Source organism: Cydia strobilella, chromosome 20, assembly GCF_947568885.1.
Source record: "Cydia strobilella chromosome 20, ilCydStro3.1, whole genome shotgun sequence".
NCBI lineage: Eukaryota > Metazoa > Arthropoda > Insecta > Lepidoptera > Tortricidae > Cydia > Cydia strobilella.
This window is the reverse complement of record NC_086060.1, coordinates 7,149,028-7,170,965: the sequence shown is the minus strand read 5'-3', so window position 1 is coordinate 7,170,965 and position 21,938 is coordinate 7,149,028. Positions and strand designations below refer to the sequence as shown.

The window sequence follows — 21,938 nt, the reverse complement described above, 5'->3', positions numbered from 1 at the left end:
TCTATGGCCGATGTTTGGAAATTTCTGCGATCTCTTGGCCTGGGAAAACCCCCCAACAGTTTTAATGGCAGTTCCTTTTCTCTCAACGACCTTAACAGGCATTTTTCCTCCGCTCCTTCAATTGACACCACTATTAAGGCCACTACTCTTTTGAACATATCTTCTTTGCGTTCTCCTGCCACAGATTCCTTTTCTTTCTGTCCTGTCTCTGAATTTGACATAAAGGTCATTATTAAAGCTATCCAGTCAAAAGCCGTAGGTTGTGATGATGTCAGTCGTTGCATGATTGTGTCAGTCCTCGACTGCGTACTTCCTGTGATAGCTGACATCATCAACTCTTCACTGGCCTCTGGTGAATTCCCTTCTCTTTGGCGTAAAGCTTTTGTGATTCCACTGCCTAAAATTAGTAATCCCACTACTCTCAGTAACTTTAGGCCCATTTCAATTCTTCCTTTCCTTTCGAAAATCGCTGAAGCGGTTGTTCATAAACAACTTTCGGTCTTCGTTTACTCGCATAACCTTTTAAGCCCTTTGCAGTCCGGTTTCCGACCAAGTCATAGCACCAGTACTGCGCTTGTTAAGGTAACAGAAGACATTAGGCGGGGCATGGAGAATCAAATGGTCACGGTCCTTATTCTTATTGACTTCTCTAACGCATTTAATACCGTTGACCATGACATTCTCCTTGCCTTGCTCAAACATATCAGTGTCTCTGAAACAGCCCTTAACTGGATTGCTGCCTACTTGCGGGGGCGCCAGCAGGCAGTTCGAGTCAACCGGACTTTGTCTGACTGGTGTGATCTGGCAACTGGCGTGCCTCAAGGAGGTATCTTATCTCCACTTCTTTTTTCCACTTTTATCAATTTTATTACACCTGACCTTCGCTCTTCCTACCATCTGTATGCTGACGACTTGCAACTCTACGATCAGTGCTCCGTGACTGACCCCCCAACTTGCATTGGTAAACTTAACCTGGACCTTTTGCATATCCAGCAGTGGTCTGAGAGGTTTGGCCTCTTTGTAAATCCGTCAAAGTGCCAGGCTATCGTTATAGGTAGTTCCAGACAGCTTGCAAAACTAGACTTGGACGCACTTGCACCTGTAAGCTTTAACGGCTCCCCAATAAGATTTAGTCAGAGCGTTAAAGACTTGGGTGTTCTTTTTGACAATACCCTGAGTTGGAGGGCACAGGTTACTGAAATCAGCCGTAAGGTCATGGGCTCACTTCATTCTCTCAACAAACTGAAACACTTTTTACCGATCAAAACTAAAGTTGCATTAATGAACACCCTTATACTGCCCATTATTGATTATGGTGATGTTTGTTATCCGGACTTAAACGAAGAGCTTCTCGACAAATTGGATCGCCTGATGAATAACTGCATTCGCTTCATTTTTTGCCTCCGCAAATATGATCACATTTCTTCCTTTCGCTCTCAGCTTGGCTGGCTTCCAATTCGACAACGTCGCAATATTCGCTTGCTTTCCACTCTCTTTTCTGTGCTTAACGATCCACACTCTCCTGAGTACCTCAAATCCTTATTTCAATACTACGGCATTTCTCGCGACCGCCAACTTCGCTCTTCTGGCAATATGTCTCTGTCCATCCCTTTTCACCGAACCGGGTTCATGTCGTATTCGTTCACTGTGCAGGTGGCGCGCCTTTGGAACGGACTTCCTTTTAACATAAAAAATGCGCCAAATAAGTTCGCGTTCAAAAAATCCTTACGTGCTTTCTATGCTAGCGGAAAGAAAGTTTCTTAGTGTATTTTTATTAGTTTCATAATGAGTCTCGTCGTTATTTATATATATATTATATATGTATATTATATTTGTATATATATGTGATTATATGTTATTTTTATTTTATTTTTGCTGTTGTATTTGTAGCACCGCCCACAATTTCTCTGCTTAGCCTTAAGGTTGACTGGTAGAGAATGCCTTATGGCATTAAGTCCGCCTTTTGTACTGTAAGGTTTTCTTTTGTGCAATAAAGATTAAATAAATAAATAAATAAATAAATAAATATGCCTAAAAATTTAAAATAAACTCGACTTAATTTTCTGACAACCCTATCCATATTCACAGGGGTAACAATAAAAGCCGGCAATAAAAACGAGGGGTCGATTGCATCCCTAATATCATAAGAGTATATATTGACTATGGGTTAGGTTTATGTCTATTAAATTATTAAGCTTTTAGTGTTATGTAGGGTTACTTGAATGTTCCTATCAAATTGATTAACAATAGTCTTCTAGAAGGGTTTGAAACGTCAGGATGTATTATACATTCAATATACGCGATATAATCCATTTTCATAATTTTATTTCAATAGTCTTCTCCCTTGGTTATAGACTCATAGTACTAGCTTTTGCCCGCAACATCGTCTGCGTGGAATTAGTAATTTGGGCAGCTTATTTTTCCCCATCCCCCTTTTCATCCCCTTAAAGGATGATTTCTGGGATAAAAATTACCCTATGTCCTTCCCCGGGACACAAACTATCTCTATACCAAATTTCAACTAAATCCGTTCAGCGGTTCAAGCGTGAAGAGGTAAACAGACAGACACAGACACAGTTTCTTATTTATATTATTAGTAAGGAAAGATGTCGCACGCTATTACCGCTCTAGGCCACCAGCGCTCGTTCTGGGCCACCGGCGCTCATTATAGGCCACCAGCGCTCATTCTAGGCCACACCAGCACTCATTCTAGGCCACCAGCGCTCATTCTATGCATCGCATGGACTAGTCCCAAAACTTAGTTACCTTTTATTAGGAAACCGCGCAACTTCTTAACTAACCATCTGAGTGGTAGACGTAAATAAGTATAACAACCTATAACTAAACAATAAACCACGCACACAAACAACATTAATTACAATAAACAGAACACGACATTCGTCACAACACAATTAAGCTGCCCCCACTTTTTATTGCGTCGTAAAGTTCCCCTTTGTGAGTTTTTACTCTGTGGTTTGTTTGTATGTACACATATTATTATGATTGTGTGTGTAATCTGTACCGAAGTAGATGTTAGGACTTGAATAAATATTTTTTAGCATCAAGAAAATAATACTAACAGGAACAGGTGTATTCGTATTTAGTTATTCGATGTGTTTCCGATATACTGATCTGTCAGAAATGTCATCATCGTAGTCATAAACTTACCCGCTTTTTGCCGATGTAGTAAAGTTTTTAGACAATGATGGTGGCAAACAAGCACACCGCCCGATGGTAAGCGGTTACCGTAGCCTATGGAGGCCTGTGACGTCAGTAACAGTGATGTCGACAATTGTTGCACCTGTCACCGTGGTGAAATAGGGGCCTACTAACAAAAGCGCTCAGGAATAACAGTGCGATTGCGCCCACGACACTTCCATAAAAATGTCGCATAGAGCCATCAACAATACACACACAAGTGCATAAATGAGCCATTACAAGTGCGCCTTCATAAACTTTCGATCCAGAGGGTTGAGCCCCGGGGGATTGGTGGCGTTAACTGGCACTTGATATTGATTCTACATTACAAACCGAAATCATCTCTATCTCAAATGCTTACAGTCCAAAATCTATCAATGCCGTAACGGCACATACGTCTTTATACCATTGGCGTTTGTAATTGCTGTAGTAATGAAACGTTGCATTGGAATTTTAACCTAGTTTCATAGACATTATGGTAGTGTTTAGCTTGTGTAATTTCGGGCGTATACGTCGTTTGAGAATGGTGGTTCGAGGCGTGATTCCCATAATCTGTAATGTGTTGGTAAAGTGAATTTTGCTCATAGACATATAACTAGGTAGATTACGCAAACTACCCTTTCACCTGACAGATCATTCATTCTGCAGAAATTTGTCGTTGAATGAGATGGATGAAAGTAACTACATAGGGAATAATAATGTTTACTAATAAAAAAGGTCTTTTTAATTTTCATTGAAATTCTCGTCCTATTTAAATATTTGAAGTCGTTTTAAAAATACCTTTTCCAAGGTACAAATGTGTTTTATTTCGCGGGAGTTATGCAGAAGAGACGTTTGATATTTTCCAGTTGCTTTTCGGTGATATAATAGCATAAATATGGGAGGGAAGTCAATCAAATTCAGTTAGTGTCTTGGTCTCACTTTAGGTCTCATGGCTTGTGTTAAACAAAGTATAGTCAACATCAAATAGATAGTTATACGGCCAAAGGGCCAAAGATAGCGTAACACACCTTTGTTACCTTAAAAAAAAAGGACGTGTACCGATATATTTCACCACTTTGGCTGTCTCTATCTGTTTGGTGCTGACTGTGATGGTCACGCTAATCACGGAAACACTAGTTAAAACGAGGCACATATATATTTACAGGGAAAATTTACAATAATAGGTCTTTGTATGATGAAGATGTTTCTTAGACTGCTATGGCAACGTCAACTTTTTACAGTGACAAGGTTCTTAACAAAATATAAATAAAATAAGAATATAAACCGTAAGTATATAAACCTTTTTACAATAGAAGAGCAGAATACGACACACTGACTGTACGCAGGTGAAGATGATAACTTGTGGCATCTAGTGACGTATATGTCTGTGTATCTGCACTTGCCCGTTTAGAAGCGCAGTATAAATGGATAACATCTTGTTCCACAGAGATATGAATGAAGGGATGACTCCCAAAGGCCCGTGATGTCTGAATTACACTCGGTTTCTCACGGTCCGGTGGTTCGATTCAGAGCTAGTGTGTCGTGAAATTCTGATTGTTTGTTTATTAGTAAGGTTTTTTCATTTTGCACATATGGTGTTATTGGGTTCCGGCTTGTTGGCAATGGATTGCGATTTTATTTTGTCGCTACAGTATAAAGTTGTCCTACTGTTGTTTATTGTCATGTAAAAGTTTGTATGTATATTCAACATATCCCAGGCGGTCTAGCATAAGTTGCGTTCTCGCGCGCGAGTCCATACTTGAAGTCGCGCTAGATGTATGGAGTCGCGCGCGAGAACGCAACTTATGCTAGATTGCCAGGTAGCATTTATACGTCATTATGATGTCGCTGACGTCACTTTGCTACCTGGGATTACTCGATTTTTGAATTTCGACCGCTCGATTTCGTGTATTTCGTTCAATAATTTCATTTAAATTCAAAGGCATTTAAATTCCACTAATAGAATTGAAAACGAGTAGTCAATACCACTAGATTCCCAATTTCTAGCGCTCGTATCATTTCGCCGTTTTCCACCGATTTAAGAGTGACGAAATTGAGCGATCGAAATTCAAAAATTAATTATTTACAAAAATTCACCAGAATCGGATGTGAAATGCGAGCTGTACAGGAGAACATACGAAAACATTTTTTCCCGGGCTGAAACGGAGACCGCTACGCTCGGTCAATAATAACATTATTGTACCTATAACTTCATCAAATCCCTAGAACTTTACTTACAAATTAATCCTTCACTCCTCCATTTATTAGCAAGCGTGTGACCGTATCGTATATACCGTGTGACTCCAAAACATCACAATTTGTCTCCAGAGACTTATTTTAGGGCCTTCAAAAACCAGCCTAACTTGAACCTTTCATCCCTTCATTTTCAAACGGGACTGTACTAAAATTATCGAATCGAGTGGTCAGGGAATGTTGGTTGGTAATATTCGCACGGATATTTGATGGTTGACGAGATATGGATTTGAAACAAATGACAGATGTAATTTTGTGATTTTGGAGGATTGGGTCAAACGCTTGTAATATGAGTGTCAGCGTCGGATTTTAGGCGATAGAAAGTTTGAAATGAAACATGTAATTTTGGTTGATATGATTATGATCATGTTTATCACGAATAGGTACGTCACTTATGTTCAGTCGAGTTCACAAAAATACATTTACCTAGTACATAAATATATTTACTACGTTGGCTTGTAAAAATGTTGTTGAACTCAACAGTACTTAGATACTACCTAGGTACCCATTTCATTAGATATACATTCTACGTATTTGTCTCTAGTGTAATTAGATACAGTATTTATCACTATCAGAGTATTATATTATTTATTGATATTATTATACATTATTTAACCCTACTAGAGGACAAATTCGATTACATATATTATTCTACTGTAATTTGCGTTAATGACTCACACACACACACTGGCGCAACGACCCAAAATGAGTCTTGGCCTCCTACACGAGTACACGCCAGTTGTCTCGATCCTGTGCCAGTTATCGGCATGGAGATCGCGCAAGTTCGCTTCAACAGCATCGCTCCGGCGATACCTGGGACGTCCGATCGGCCTCCGCACTAACGAGCATCCCAAGTATGCCCTTTTAGCGCCGCTCCATTCTTAAAACGTGGCCGAGCTAGTAGACGGTGAGCTTCTGGTCTCGCCTATAATATAGGGTGCAGACACAAGATCTTCAAGCTTTTTGGGGAGTCCAAATAGCGGTTCATGGCTGATACTCAGGCCCACTATTTTGCTTCGGTTTCCAGGACTGTAACGGACTCGGCAATATTTTGTTTTGTTACTCCAAGCAAGGCTTCATCTTCTGCGTACCCTATCACCGCATGCTACCCATTCAGTTCTAACCCAATATCTAGTGCAAGCACCTTTCGAACAGCATATTCTAAGACTAAATTGAAAAGCATAGGTATCACCTTAATGACTAAGTATTGTAAAAAAAAAAACATTTGAGTTGTAATTTGAAAATTCTTAATGATTCGTTAAGTGGCGATAATTTCGCCCTGCTATACAATAAAGAGGCCTTAATCTTCACAGTATGAAAAGTTCAAACTATTACGTTTTAAAAACAACACCACTTCAACTCAATTTCAAATACCTAATACCCACCCAATATACTGTATATAAGCACACATCAACTCAACACTCCTGAATATTTGAGCGAAGACGATCAAGGGTCAGCCTCTGTCATCCGTCAAAGCCAATTTAATCTCCACAGACCTAAAACCTCATAACTCCCATACAAAAAAAATACACATAGGACCATTAGGTTCCAAAGTTCTTATTTTAACTTTAAACTCCCTGTTTCATTTTTTGTCCAAGGGAGCGTAAAAGCGTTATCGAGTAGCATATAATAGGGGGATTTTTACAGTGAAAAGTTGATTCATTAATTATTTAAAGAGTTTTCGATTTTATTGTACTAAAACAACCAGACAGTAGGTACCTACTGTCTGGTTGTTTTTGAGGCGATTCGTTGTTTTTACTTTAAAATGATGATTATACTTATTGCTAACAAATATGTATTTTTTAGTAGTCTTGGAAAAATGGTGCATTCATTTACCTAAATAAAACTATAACCCATATTTGATCAAATACGGTGGAAAAGTCATTTTGAAGAAAATTTCTTGGACAGTAGGTAACTAGGTACATAAGTACACCGAAACATAATATTATCTTCCTATGAGTAGTAATAGGTAATATAATATATAGTAAAGGTATCTAACTATATATATTGCCAAAGAAAATTATTTACTTACAACTTTGAAGTTACGTATAATCAAATATTAGGAATATAGGATTAATAATAATTGTTATTACTTAGACGAATATTCGAGAGTTTTTACATGTCTGACTTTACTGTGTTCAAGTACACAGAACATAGGTACCTCGAGTAGAATCTCGATAGTGCAAATCTCAAGGGAAACACTAAAAGTCGTGATAAGTAACGAGTTTTCGTCGTATATAGAGTATTGACTTTGAGAGGTTTCGAAGTTACAGAGGTAAAACAAATGAAAAATTTGTATTAGAGAGGTAATTTAACGAACGCGTAAAGTACAGTCTTGTTGTCTTCTTCGAGTTATAAAGGTTTGTTAAAGGAGGATTTAAGCTTTGAAGGGAAGAGAAAAGCATTTCATTTTGTTAACGATGATTTATCAAGGTTCCACTGTATTTAAATATAATTATTGAAAAATCGTCTATTAATCAACATAATTATCTGATTACGCTTAAACTGTGTTTCTAGCACGGTGTTACTCATAAACGCGTTACTGGCATGATTATTAGCTATGAATCGTTTGTCTTTATCTGTCATTTTGACTTTTGTATTTGTAAGAAAGGGGTAAAACATAATTTAACTAAATCATGCCCGTAAAGTTTTATAAATAAGGGGGTAAGTAGTCAGAAACTAATTCAGTGTAAAACGTTTCAATTCCAATACGTTAGCGCCGGTGGCATAAACTGCGGTCCGCTAATGAGCCGGCTAAATCCCGACAAAGAACTACTTACATTTGGAGAAACTATTTAGCAAATTATTACATATAGGTAAAAAATATAGGTCTACCGTTTAACCGAGGTGATTAGTAAGAAGTTATTATGGTCAGCTATGGTCTGGTGGAAGGCTTAGCTGTATGGAGCTATTTTATTTATAATAAATAAAATATAAAATAAATATCAGGGGACATCTTACACAGATCAGCCTAATCCCAAATTAAGCAAAGCTTGTACTATGCTTAGTTTGTATTTATTTTAAGTAAAGATAATAAACTAGCTTTATTCACAAACTCAGCTACGTTTTGCTAGAAAAAAAAAACTAAAATCAGCGGGAAAAGTGGACACCTATAACTAAACCATTATATGAGCGTTTCTTTTTTTTTGCCATTTTTTATGAGACTTTTTTGCCACTTTTGTGTTATTTCTAGTCAGGATCACGAGTCTCCTCGGATATATATAAGGATAATAGGAGAAAAAAAGTGTCCCAAAATTTACATAAATTTTTCAAACTTCCTTTTTTGTTACTGCCATACAAATGGTATATGGGATAAAAAAATGTCCCAAGGTTTTTTTTCCTATTGTTAACAACACAACACATTACACAATACACAATAGTTAATATAGTGTAACACAATAGGAAAAAAACCTTGGGACATTTTTTTATCCCATTAGGATCGAAAGAGCTCGTGATCCTGAGTAGAAATAACACAAAAGTTGAAAAAAGTCACATAAAAAAATGGCAAAAAAGCTCGTTTAAAAAAGTATAAAGGAAATTGTTAAACGTAAAACGTTGTACGATACACGTGTGAATTTCCTATTTCTCGTAAATAACTATTAAAATGTACAAAGCAAGTTTGCCTTATTCGCAGCTCCACGTAGAGCTGAAATTGCCTCCAGCTTTGGATTAAATCTAACGCGGCTAATCAGGCTCACGCGCTAATTGCCTCGGAACAATCATCACAACTATCAACCTTGGCTACGTCCTACTTTGAGTTTTGGCCTTTTGGCACACGGCGGACACTCCATAAAGGATGACACATTAGAACAGTCCGGGTCCAGGCCGAGGCGTCCGACACTTCAGATAGAAAGCATCACGTGATCACCGATCACCCATCTCAGAAAACGAAGTTTTGGAAGCCTTGGCCCGGACCCGGACCGTTTTAGCATGAGATATTAGGCTTGTCTTGCTGCAATACTGCCGCTGTCATGCTGCTGTAGTCTGAATTCGAGCGGTATTACCTACATAGTTACCTGTAGTACTGACATCGCAGAGTATGTTGAAAAAAAAAATTTGCCTGTATTCTTTATGTACAGTAAAACCGCTTAAGAACCCAACAACGTGCTCACTAGCGCCACTGGTAAATAATTGTGATTATTTAATTTGAACGATAGATATTCAAAAAAGGGGGCCGCTACGTACTGTATTTTTTATTTAGGTATTATAATAGTTTTTACGTTGCTAGATTCGTCAATCTATGCGTCCAAAGTTAAAACGGCCGTTTTTGTTTTGAGTTTATAGATCGAGAAATCCAGCAACATAAAAACTAGTTTGATGTATTCTTCGACTTAAATACAAAATACAGTACGTAGCGGCCCCCTTTTTTAAATATCTATCGTTAATTTTAAATAATCACAGTTATTTAGCAGTGGCGCACGTTGATGGGCTCTTAAGAAGTTTCTAAAAGGGTACGCCTAAAACGCGCAATAAGCGGGAAAGTGTTTTAACCGTGAAAAAATAGATGAAAACCAGTTCAAACTGCCAGTGTGAAATGATTTATTTCCACGGCAAATTGTATTAAACGTGATCATCGACGTTATTACAACCCCCACAGTTAAGGCCCACAAAGAGGCCACTATACTATACCCCTTTTTGACGCGTACACCCCATCATTTGCCTATAATTGGGACACTATCGATCACGCATAGTTCCCAACTTTAGACGTAAACCCGATGACACTAGCGGTGCCCTCTGGTTGTTCCTGATATTTTACTATCTGGTATGTGTGTTCTTTATCTGGACCGCTTATTTTCTGCCATACTTTTAAAGGCTTCCACAGACGTTGCAATAAATGACATGCGATTTTAGATAGTGGCAAGCTATGTAACGCTGCGTCTTACGTAAGCGAACACTCGCGAACGCGAAGTGAAGCGGCGCGGCGCGGCGCGGCGGGCCCACGGCTTTCGCGTTCGCAACGAGATCGCCCACGTAGGACACTTCTATAGGTATCAAAGGATTGATTCACCCCGCGCCGCATCGCTTCCCTTCGCGTTCGCGTGTTGTTCGCCTACGTAATACGCTGCGTAAAAGCAACGAATTCAATCGATCGATCAAATGCCGCAATGTATTACAAATCGCATGCGATTATCGGTGACGGTTGTGATAGGCCATAATCTGCGTCCTGTATTGTATGTAGGTCCATGTACCAGTACATATATCTAAATAAGCCGTTTTTGGAGACAACGTATTAAAAACCAAATGTTTTTCTATGATGAAACTCCTTCATTATAAGAAGGTCGAAGATAAACCCATGAGTTTCATTTACTAATTTTTTCACTGGGCACTTAGTAGGCACCAAAAAATTGTTTCAAATAACACGAAATAATTCCGATTTCGGACAAACGGATTTAACTTTTTTTTTAAGTATTAGGTAGTAGATAGAACGACACTGGATAATAACTCGTCTCGGGACATGCCGTGACATGTAAATTGTTCACAAAAATGTGCTTGTCAACTTGTCAGGCTAGTTATAGTCTCGTTTACATGGATTGGCTCATTCTATCACATATTTAGGTATGCATTATGTCACAAATATATGTCTCTTTTACACTACTATAGTAAACAAGTGTACGTCCCAGTATCTGCAAGTTTTTGAAGCGGCGGGTCCTGTCCTGTTGCTGTTGCCGCATCTCTATTTGATTTCATTTGGATTTTTTTTGGCATAAAGGTACCGCAGTGCTATGTTGTTTTCACCAATATACATACGAGTTGTGACAAAATTAGATTCAATTCAGTTTTCAGTTCAGTTTCAGTTTCTTTATTCATAACAAAAGTTACGTTAATTTTATTATACATATTTACATATTCTGTCTATTTTATATTAACAATAATCACTATCCCATTTTAATAATAATCACATTACATTGTTTTTATTCATAAATTATCTATTTAACATTCAATCCAAATATTATTTAAATATTATTTATTAATTTTTAATTCATAAGATCAAGTTGTATGTGTATGCGGCTCCAACTCTCTGGCTGCTGCTAACAGTGTCGGCCGAACGTTAATTGCCATTAACCATTAACCAGTACAAATTGAACCGTAACCGTAACGGACGTTTACAGTTTACGGTTCAATTTGTACTGGTTAATGGTTAATTGCATTAATGTTTCGGCCAACACTCGCTGCCAATGTTAGCCATCCCAACTACAAACAGTGGCAGTTACACGCCACATCGATTACGGTAGTCATTGATCCCAAAGTCGTACCCTTCGAGGACTAATTTAACAGGCTTTTATTCCCGTTGCTTTACAAACCATAAATGAAGGCCGTTCATTCTCGTACATTTGGTTGAGCGCAATATATGAAGGGCCGGGGCTATAACCGCGAAAATTGAAGTTCGCAAATTGCGGGCATCTTTCTCTGTCACTCTCATTACGCCTCCATTGGAGTAAAAGAGAAAAATCCCCGCAATTTGCGAATTTCGATTTTTGCGGTAGGCCCCCTCAGTCGAAATTCGACAACAAAAGTCGTTGTCTAGTTTCTGACCACTCTGTCACGCTTCTATTTTTGTCTTTTATCATATAAATAAAAAAAAGTTGAGTGCCGTTGCACGTCTTTCTAGCTGTAGATTATTCTCTGAGAAAAATTAGAAATTAAATTTCACCCCTTTTTGTAAAAGCTCCACTCTGTCACATTTTTTGGGGCCAAAAAACAAGACTACGAAAAGAATTTGACCCAACTAACGAACATCACCATCGTACATCGACAAACACACACTCGGCGCTGTCTCGCCAACAAACTGCATTAGCAGTTTGGCGTGTAACTTTGGTCTTTGAAAAAAAAAGAAAAAAAAGAAAAAATAAGAAACCCGAAACGAAAAGGAAAAAAAATACGGATGGTAGATGCTACGAAAAGGCACATGACTATTTCCATGCATTATTGGCGTTTTATATCAACAACTGTCATCATAGCTCGGTATCATAGCTGATAGGCCGCGGGCTCATAAAATACTGGTTCTTTTGAAGAATTTGTAAGCCAAAGGGAATTTGAAAAGAAGTCACGCGATTATAAAAACAGGCCAATTTGTTATTAGACGGGACACAATTTGGGAAATATTTTTTAGGAAAAATTGTGACGGGTACAATGGAGTGTTTTTTAAATATTAAATTACATAAAAAATAATATAAAAATATATTAAACTAGCTTCTGCCCGCGACTTTATCTGCGTGGAAAATGATGATCATTGATAAAATTATCCTATGTCCATCCCGGGGTCTTAACTATCGCTATACCAAATTTCATCTAAATCGGTACAGCGGTTCAAGCGCGAAGAGGTAACAGACATACAGTTACTTTCGCATTTATAAAATTACGAGTATATTAGTAGGGATTATTTAAAAATACCTCATTCTTCCGTGTCGTCACCCGTCGAAATAAATATTAAGATCATTCATCCATCAACTATTATCCAAAGTGCTACAATGTGAATTCATTTTTTGCTTCATAAACATCGATTAGGAAGAGACATCCTTTAAAATATCATTTGGAATAACCTTTATCCAACCGCGTTTACCACAAAAAACGTTAGTTTGGTTTAGTTTACAATACATCGCTCACTTTGTAACCGATCTCAATTTTACTAGCATGACTAAAACGGCAACGGAACGGTACATAGTCAGGAGTCGCTTCTCATGCAGGTGCCTAAATGCTAGGGTTGTCAAAATTGTTTTCGGTTCATAAAACAAAGGATACTAATGACACTACAGAAGTCACGTCCTTTAATAATGCTTTACCATTATAGTCGCGGCAAGGACATACAAAATTGTAGGTATCATTTTAATGGTCGCCCTAAATGACGTTAAATCGTCCGTTTTGAAGGACGGAAATAGGTTTTTTTCTTGAAATCGATTTCGTTTAGGGTTTTTTGAAAACCGTTTTGGTTTCGTTGAAATTGTATTGTTTCACATCAATTATTTTGGAATATGATTGCGTCTGTAATCAAAGTTGTGGTCTCTGGAGATTTATATTAATGCCGCTTTAATGTGGATTTCATTTTTTTTATTCATCATCTGAAATTGAAGGTACTTACATTAATACGCCGTTAAAAATAAAATGAGCACAATTTTTCATCTAAACCCGCTTAGAGCGTTTTCACATTGTCCGATACGATGTCGGATATCGGATCTGACTACAAAAAAGCGAAAACTCAAAAAGTGCTTTTCTACCCATATTTTTAACCGACTTCAAGATTTCAAAAGGAGGAGGTTATCAATGAGGGCTATCGTTTTTTTGCTCCCCAGTTGGCGCCTCTGTTGATGGTGGTCCAAAAGACTAAAGAACAGCTGTCAGTAATTGAAGTGACAAGTGACATTTGACATTTCGAACTATGGAAAAGACCACCATCTACACTAGCGCCCCTAGCGGCGAATTCATACGCGTTAGCCCTTATTCGGTTGTGTTTTTTTTTTAAGTTTGTTATAGGTACCTATTTAATTATTGTTCGTTGTTCAAAAACCAACGTTATTGCAAAAATAAAAGGACTTTCTTGATGCCTTTAGTGCATCTTTTAGCAGCTGTTTTTCTTCCAAGGTCATCCAATATCGGATGAAGTTTAGTATATATGGCCATACAGTTACCTGACCCCTGAGCCTCGTCCCGGGCCCGGAACGGTCTAGCGTGAGTCATCCTTATTGTGCTGATATCCAACTTATTTTTTTTATACCTTTGTGTCAATTACAAATGTATATACTTTTCATTTCTCATGCTCTGAAAGAGGGTCATTGTTGTTCTGAAAGGTGTGCAGAAAATGATACGTCTCGCGTCTCTGCACTAGAGCATTTTACGTTCGAAGTACGATTTTTTTAATTTTCATTACGATAAGCAATTGAAATTTGAGTTTAACCATCAGACCATCTGTATCTGTTTTTAACTTGTGTACACAACCAACCTTTGCTGCATTGCTAGAACTGGCGGTGGTTTATTCCCTGATCCCTAAGGGCTCAGGACACTATTCCTAGGCTGTCTAACAATAGAATAGAATACTCCTAAAAATGTAATTCTACTTTGTAATAAGCTGCATTTTTGATACACAAATAAATCATTTATCATTTTTTTTTATCAATGGATTTGTTATACAATTTCCATTCTGATATTTGACTCTTCATTCCATAAATAACGATACTTTTGCCTGAATTGTTAATTGAAAGTACCCTCAAGAAATACTATAAAAATGTATACTTAGTCATGTTTTTAAAAAAACACATGCGTTTTACCTTCCTCGTATTCGAAATGAAAAGTAAGTAGAGTGTTTAACTCGGGTGAAAGGTATCATTTCATCCCTTGGTTAACAATCTACTATAGTTTATTAGGTATTTAAAAGGCTGTTCTGTACTATATTATCCGAACATACTAAATCTTAATAATTTGCTGTACTTCGTTTTTATTATTTGTTTAATTCAAAAATTCTATTGTTCAGTTTATTCTGTAACGCTTGTCAAATCAGTTAATCAAATCAGCGTCATTAATTTTTTTTATGTTCTTCATATATTTCTTTAGCTTAGTTTACTCATTATCTGAGCTACGATCGTAGCGCTCAGTTCACTGTATGTAGCGGAAATGCTTCGTAGAGGCAAAGACAATGATCCCGATTCAAATTTACTTTAGTTTAATAATTTAATTTAATTTATTTAATTAATTTATTTTTAATTTATGTACTAGTTTTGATCGACCTTGGCGATCGTCTTGGTAATTGTGCATCTCACTCACCCACGACTCTCACTTCATTTCGCATGCATCATTCAGCGTGAGCGATCTTTAAGGTCGTTTCGAAACCATACCAAATTAGCTCATGCATGATTTTTTTTAATTTTTGTAATCATAATTTGTATCGTTTGAACACCGAAAAAAATAAAAATACTTTTGTAAACCTTCACATTATTTTATCAAAAAATTATTAAAATGTTGAAAAATTTTGAGCGGTTAAAACGCTTATCATTTTTGGCGCGAATTCGATAGAGCGTGATGACGTCACACGTTGGACGGCACAACTCACTTTTGCTACTAATAACACTAAACTTACGCAGCGATTAAATGTGCTGTTGTTTTTATTGTTTTCATCTCTAGGTAATTGAATTGTTTTTCTTAAACTATATCTTCTACTGAGCTCTGCTGTGCATTGTGCAATCGTTGAACTACGTGTAGAACCGGCACAGAGGACCAGTATCTTGCGCCATGAGTTGCTGCCGTTTTGGCATCAAACCATAGAAACGGAGCGTGAATCTCGCGACCTAAACGCTTAAGCGCCATGAAATTTACGACGCTTACGAAGTTTTTGTCGCGTGGTACAGGTTGCAATTGCGACAATTTCATCGCGACAGTTTAGTAGGTATGGTTTCTCTATAGTGATCATAACGCAATGTGTGCAATAAGAGTATTCTAATATTGTCTTCGGTTACCGCGATAGTTACTCATGAAATAAAACTATGAAAACGGATTATATCGCGTATATTGAATTTATAGTACATCCCGACGTTTCGAACCCACAGCGTTCGTGGCCAACGGTAAACTGAGGAAAAACTACAAAGTGCAAAAATACCCACATACTAAAAATAAAAATACGCGTATGTTAAACGCGATATAATCCGTTTTCATAGTTTTATTTCAAGAGTATTCTATTTATATATGCCAAAGTAGTTTTCATACTATTTCGAACATTTTTATTATGTCCTTGTAAGGTTTTAAGTAAAACAGTATAATTCATTATTTTAATATTTTATTAAAACGTCATCTGGGATTAGGTACCAGAGCAATGAAAACTTGTAATTACACAATAATTTGCAATACATCAGTTCAATATTCAGTATATAATATATGAGACAAATATAGCAAAGTAGAACAATCAATATCTCCTTATCTCTTCAAAAAGAAAATGCATTATTGTATTTTATAGTACATCTGGTGCTCCATTACGACACCCTGTAATAATATATTAGTTACTCCCTTCGGTCGTGTTTTAAAATTCGCCACTCGTTGCGAATTTCCTATTTTACGCACTTGTATCGTAAATAACTATTTTCTACTACAGCACTCTTTATTTTAATATTATTAAAATGGCGGGGCCCCGGCGCAGTGTTCTTAGGATCCTAAAATCCTAACAGCAGCAGTGTTCTTAGGAATATTCATACCACCATACAAGAAAAATTAACAGTCAAATTTAAATCAATGATATTAGAAATTAGAAGTGAATTTGATTCGTTTTAAAATCGAACAAACAAAAGAAAACCAACTCTGTTCCATGTTTGGTTTTAATTTCATTGGAGGAAATATGTACAGTCGCCATGAGATATATCGGAGCGGTCGAGGTGTTCAAAAATATCTGAACACGCACTCTAGCGCCTTGACAATAAAGGCGTGTTCAGATATTTGTGAGCACCGTGGCCGATGATGGCGACTGTACTAGAATTACGACAGTGGGAAGCGTCCAAGCGTGAGGATAAATATTTCTGGAAATCTTGATTGTTTCACCTTACCTACGTGTCTAACAATGGCATTATAAATATTGGTACCTTAGTGTTCTTAATGTTGTTATGTTAACATAATTTGGAATGTTCAATGTATCACAAGCATATACACTTTATTTACAAACGGATTCAAATTATTACTTACGAAAACGGGACTTAATCGCGTGTAAGTTGCAAAATTACCCCCGATGACCAAATAACTTGCGGACGGTCTACCCTAAATAACTTGAGTGCCGCTAGATGTTGATGTAAACATTAGCCAGTCATCTCCGAGACAATGACAACCTCGAAACATCTACGGCAATTTTAATAGTTAATTATACGCAATTAAGTCCCGTTTTCGTAAATAAAAATGTGTAAAAATTGTGAAATTTAATCAGGGCATCAAATTAATCATTTTTTAAACGAAAACAAATGCTATCATCGTTAATATTTTCATTACTCATAGGATTTGAGTAATTTTATCATTAAAGGTATAAATTTACTGCCTTTATTTTTTTGTTTTAAATTTTTTTACAATGATTACGATTATAGCAACTTTAAATAAATCTAAGTTTTTAAGCGAAGTCTAGATAATATACAATAAAACATGTCCTACTTTTGTGATAATTTATTTACAATGTATTAAAAAGTAAGCAATTATACTTTTATGCTAAAAGACAATTATTGTTATATCATTAACTGTCATTATTATATTTACCTAATATTATTACTTAAATAATAATACTGCTTACTTCCTTCATTATTTACAAACATTCAACCCATTGAATGTACAGTTATAATAAAATTCATGTACTACTTATAGTACAAAATGTTACGCAAAACCTTTTCATACCTACAGACTGGGAAAATTTTAAATATAGTATTTTCTTAAATTATTGCTAATAGTTATTTACAAACTCCGATATGTCTATGTACAAGTATACAAGATTTGTCAGAAGAGATTTTTCTTTTAGTTAGTTATGGCAATGTCCGTGTATCTTATTAAGAGACTTAAGAGTCACACAAATGTCAAATTTCATGTTATTTCAGTATGTCGTTTTAAAATGAGAGCGTGACCTTACTTCACAAAAAGAAAGTACCTAGTAAAATCCAAATTCCAGACAACATAGAGCTACTTTAAAATTATTTTACCTACAGTTATAATCATAAAATTTTGTTCAAATTCGCACCGGCGGATTCTCTGTCTAGGAGTATTGGGTTTTATCCAAAACTCAAATCTTTACATAGGTACATACTTTCGAAGAAAGCTTATTGTCCTACTCAAAGGTTCTTACTTTGTATCATAAAAACCAATTGCATAACTTTACAAAATTTGATTACTTATTCAACAAATCGGCGACGCTACAGGCGGCGGGTGCGTTGGCGCTGCGCTGGCCGCTTGAGCGTTCATGAACCCCTGATTCCCCGCCCAAGGCTGCAGATTCTGTAAAGCGCTGAGCGCTGTATTCGAAGGGGGAGCCGGCGCTGAGTTAGCAGGGCTTTGGTAGTGCAGCGCTGATAACTGCGCTGAAGGTGGCGGTTCTGGGATGTAGCCTTTGCTTAAAGCTTCGGCTTGGAGAGAGAGCATCAGTCGGTTGGCCGCTTGTCGCTCCGCTTCGCGCTCTTCAGCTGTTTGGCGTCTGGAACAATGGAGAATAATGTGTTAAAATATGTTAGAAATTATCATGACTTCATTTGTGTAAATGTCCACGTATCTTTCATGGACGAGAGAGGGTTAAACCATGGTAAATCAGTATGAATTAGGGAATCTTATGTGTAAGTTTGAGTTACGAAGCGTCCATAGAACTTAATTCCCTTCGCTGGCATTTTTTGGGCAAGCATCTTAATCTGAAGGGTTCGACAAAAATGAACACCAAAATATGCTTCCACTAGTCTGAAAGATATGTTTGACGCAATACTGGCATTGCGTGTCAAATTAAAAATATCACAAAGCCACATTATATAATAAATCTCCAATAGTCCTTTTATCAAGTCAAATGACACATATCAAGTAAATGGACTACTAAAACAATTAACACCAAAGCAATCCAATGTAATTAGCGAATAATCGGGCTATAAACAATGCAGTTAACAATTAAATCTAATACCGCATGCATGCGGTTTGTCCACACCCGCTAATGGCAGTGCATTATGCAGCGGACACAGAAACCAATTGCAATTGAATTATTTAATTCAATTATTTGCTAGAAGCCTTCACTGTGAAGTCTGAGCTTTTTAAATAGTTTGGTAGGGTACTTTTTATAGCACATTTAGTTTATTTCAGATGTTGATTCTCGATGTCTTTAAATGATATGACATTTGGTTTATCTAAAGCACCTAATTTTTTTATTTTATATGGAACGTTTAAATTTATATTTTTGGCGATTACCTAGGTACATACATTTTAATAACTTATTAGTTCAGTGACCAGTTTTAGTAATCGTAAAGCATTATTTAATTATAAATTCATTTTGAATGCAACTATGACATGTTTGTTCGTTTCTTGACTCTTAAAGGATGATGCTTTTCTTAGGAAGTAAGAAAACCATCGTACAGCGTATTTTTTCATTTAAAATTGTCCGTATTTCATTATCAAACTTCTACATAATACCTTTGTTTTATATATAGTACTTATACCAATTTGATTACAAACACAATTCTTGTCAAATCAACTGTAAAATTCGAGTTATTGCATTAGAAAAGCCTCATTATTAATGACAAACTAGTCTATTCGAATCGATCGCCTCCACCGCCATTAGGCCATCAATTAAGAAACTTTAGCCCGTCAGCAGTTTAGCACGTCAATATTGCGTTTAGTGGTCTTCCGATTTAAAAGGGATTATGTTAGCGGTATCATGCTGTTTTAAGACCTTCTGTCGTTAGAAGAGTTTACGCAATTCACAAAACACACGTCCACAGTAGGATTAGTAGGTATATACTTATGACAAATGTTGAAGTCTATTTAAGCATAGTTCTTTATTTACAAAACCAAATAAACACGTTTACTCGTTCGTTCGTTCGAGTGTCGCAGTTTGTGAAACTTGAATCGTGGCAGTCGTTATTTTTTGCTTTAATAAAATTAAATGTTTTGCCTTAGTATTTACTCCTATTTGTGCAACTTACTATAGCTTTGTGGACAGCCATTTCTAAAAAGCTCACTTCTGCAAATACAAATTAAATAAATTCGAGTTTTAAACTCTTATAACGTATACGGAGTAAAATCTTTGAAAAGTTTTGAACATGTAAAAAGTAAACAAAAAATTGTAACATGGAGTTGATAGCCTTATGCCTACATTTGAATACCCTTATTAAGTACGTGGTAATAATTCAACTAAATACGAGTAGACCAGGTACCTTTTCTTTTTGATACAGCCTTCGACAACCGCAGAATGCATGAAGATCCAAAATACGACAGTTTCCCCCTGCAACTTCGGTTTAAATTTAACCAGCAGTTGAACTTAGAAGCCAAGCCGGCTTGACAGCCATAAAGTTTGGGCTTTAGTGACGGGACCAATAATCGATATTAAAAGGAAATACAAATAGATTGAAAACCATGTCTGTGAAGCATTGTTTATACGTTAAAATATAATATTTACAGAACATAAATTATTGTCATGATGATATTAAATAAATCAATCTACATACAAAACACACAAAAAAAACGATTTTGCGATTGAAAAGTTTTTTTAGTTGTTGTTGATGTAGCTTCGCCCAAAATCTTTCTGCTTTGCCTTGAGGTTGATTGGTAGAAAATGTCTGATGGCATTAACTCCGCCTGTAAGGTTTTATTTTGTGCAATAAAGGGAGAATACAACAATTATACAACACCCAACAGGAATAATTTAGAATTATAAATGTACAATTATGCACAATCGATAAGCAGCAAAAAAACTCATTTTTTTTTATTGGGTGAATACAAGTACCTACTATTTTCATATACGCAATATTGCAAAGATAACACACATTACACATTCAAAGTTATCTACTAATATAAACCGTCGAAAATGATAAATATCAACACATTTCTTTAAAGTTGTTCGCGAAATTGTACAAGAACGTTGTTACTCCCCTTACTTATGAGGCACCATCTATTCCCGCGAGAGAGGAATATTTTAGCAAGATTGAAGTGCTTTATGTTAACACAGAATAGCTACTTTTTATGCTTACATATAGAAAGATTAATTCTAGTACGAGGTGTATAAATGACAAAGCGAGCTCGTTTAAAAAAATACCGAAAAATAGATATGGTTGACATAAAAGAGCACGTTTACACAGAAACGCACTTATTTTAATACAAATTAATTGATAAATACAAGTAAAAAGTAATCATTAACAATAACCAACCAAGATGAGTGAGAGAACTCATCGGCATTGACAGATTGATCCTAGAAATTCCATTGTGCTATATATAGGTATAGGAGAAAACTGTTTTCCTTTCAAATATTTTCTATTATAGTTCGTTCGCGTTAAGAATGCAGAAATATCGTCAGTGGCCGCACGCCCGTAACGAATTGAATCGAACGAACTTTAGAAATATTTCTTAGTCAATGAACTCACTTAACATAACTTATTTCATACTCACCTACCTTTTCGTCGCCATCGGATTCGTCCCTTTACTGATAAAATAACCGATATTTTTAATAAATCCCACTGTCCTACAAATAGGACATTTTTTTCTTAATCTCCTTCAGTAATATTTCTGTTCCTTTACGTTCATTATTTACCGACCTGACTCGTCGCCGACGGATCAATCCCTTTATAGTTGTATTAATCCCACTGTCCTATAAATAGGACTAAATTTTATTTTTCTTTATCTCTTCTTTAGGAATATTTCAGTCTATGAACTCACATCCCTAGCTTAGTTCCTCTACGTTCATTATTTACCAACCGGGATGACTCGTCGCCGACGGATTGATCCCTTTATCGGTATGAATATTTAAATACTTAAAGTCCCGGTAAAACGCACCCTCGGACGTTAGTGCTTATACAAGAAGTTAATGGACGATTATTGATATT

At 36.4% G+C, this 21,938-nt stretch overlaps 2 protein-coding genes across 3 annotated transcripts in view; both read right to left on the bottom strand.

Moving 5' to 3' along the window:
- The window catches only part of LOC134750524 (BTB/POZ domain-containing protein KCTD9), a 512,667-nt gene that overhangs the window by 359,676 nt on the left and 131,053 nt on the right, over positions 1-21,938 (bottom strand). The window lies entirely within an intron of this gene.
- LOC134750644 (T-cell leukemia homeobox protein 3) overlaps positions 18,213-21,938 on the bottom strand; it is a 43,979-nt gene continuing 40,253 nt past the window's right edge. The window contains exon 3 of the mRNA XM_063685864.1: positions 18,213-18,562. Within this exon, the coding sequence (XP_063541934.1) occupies positions 18,268-18,562 (295 nt within the window). The 3' untranslated portion in view covers positions 18,213-18,267. The remainder of the gene's footprint in view (positions 18,563-21,938) is intronic.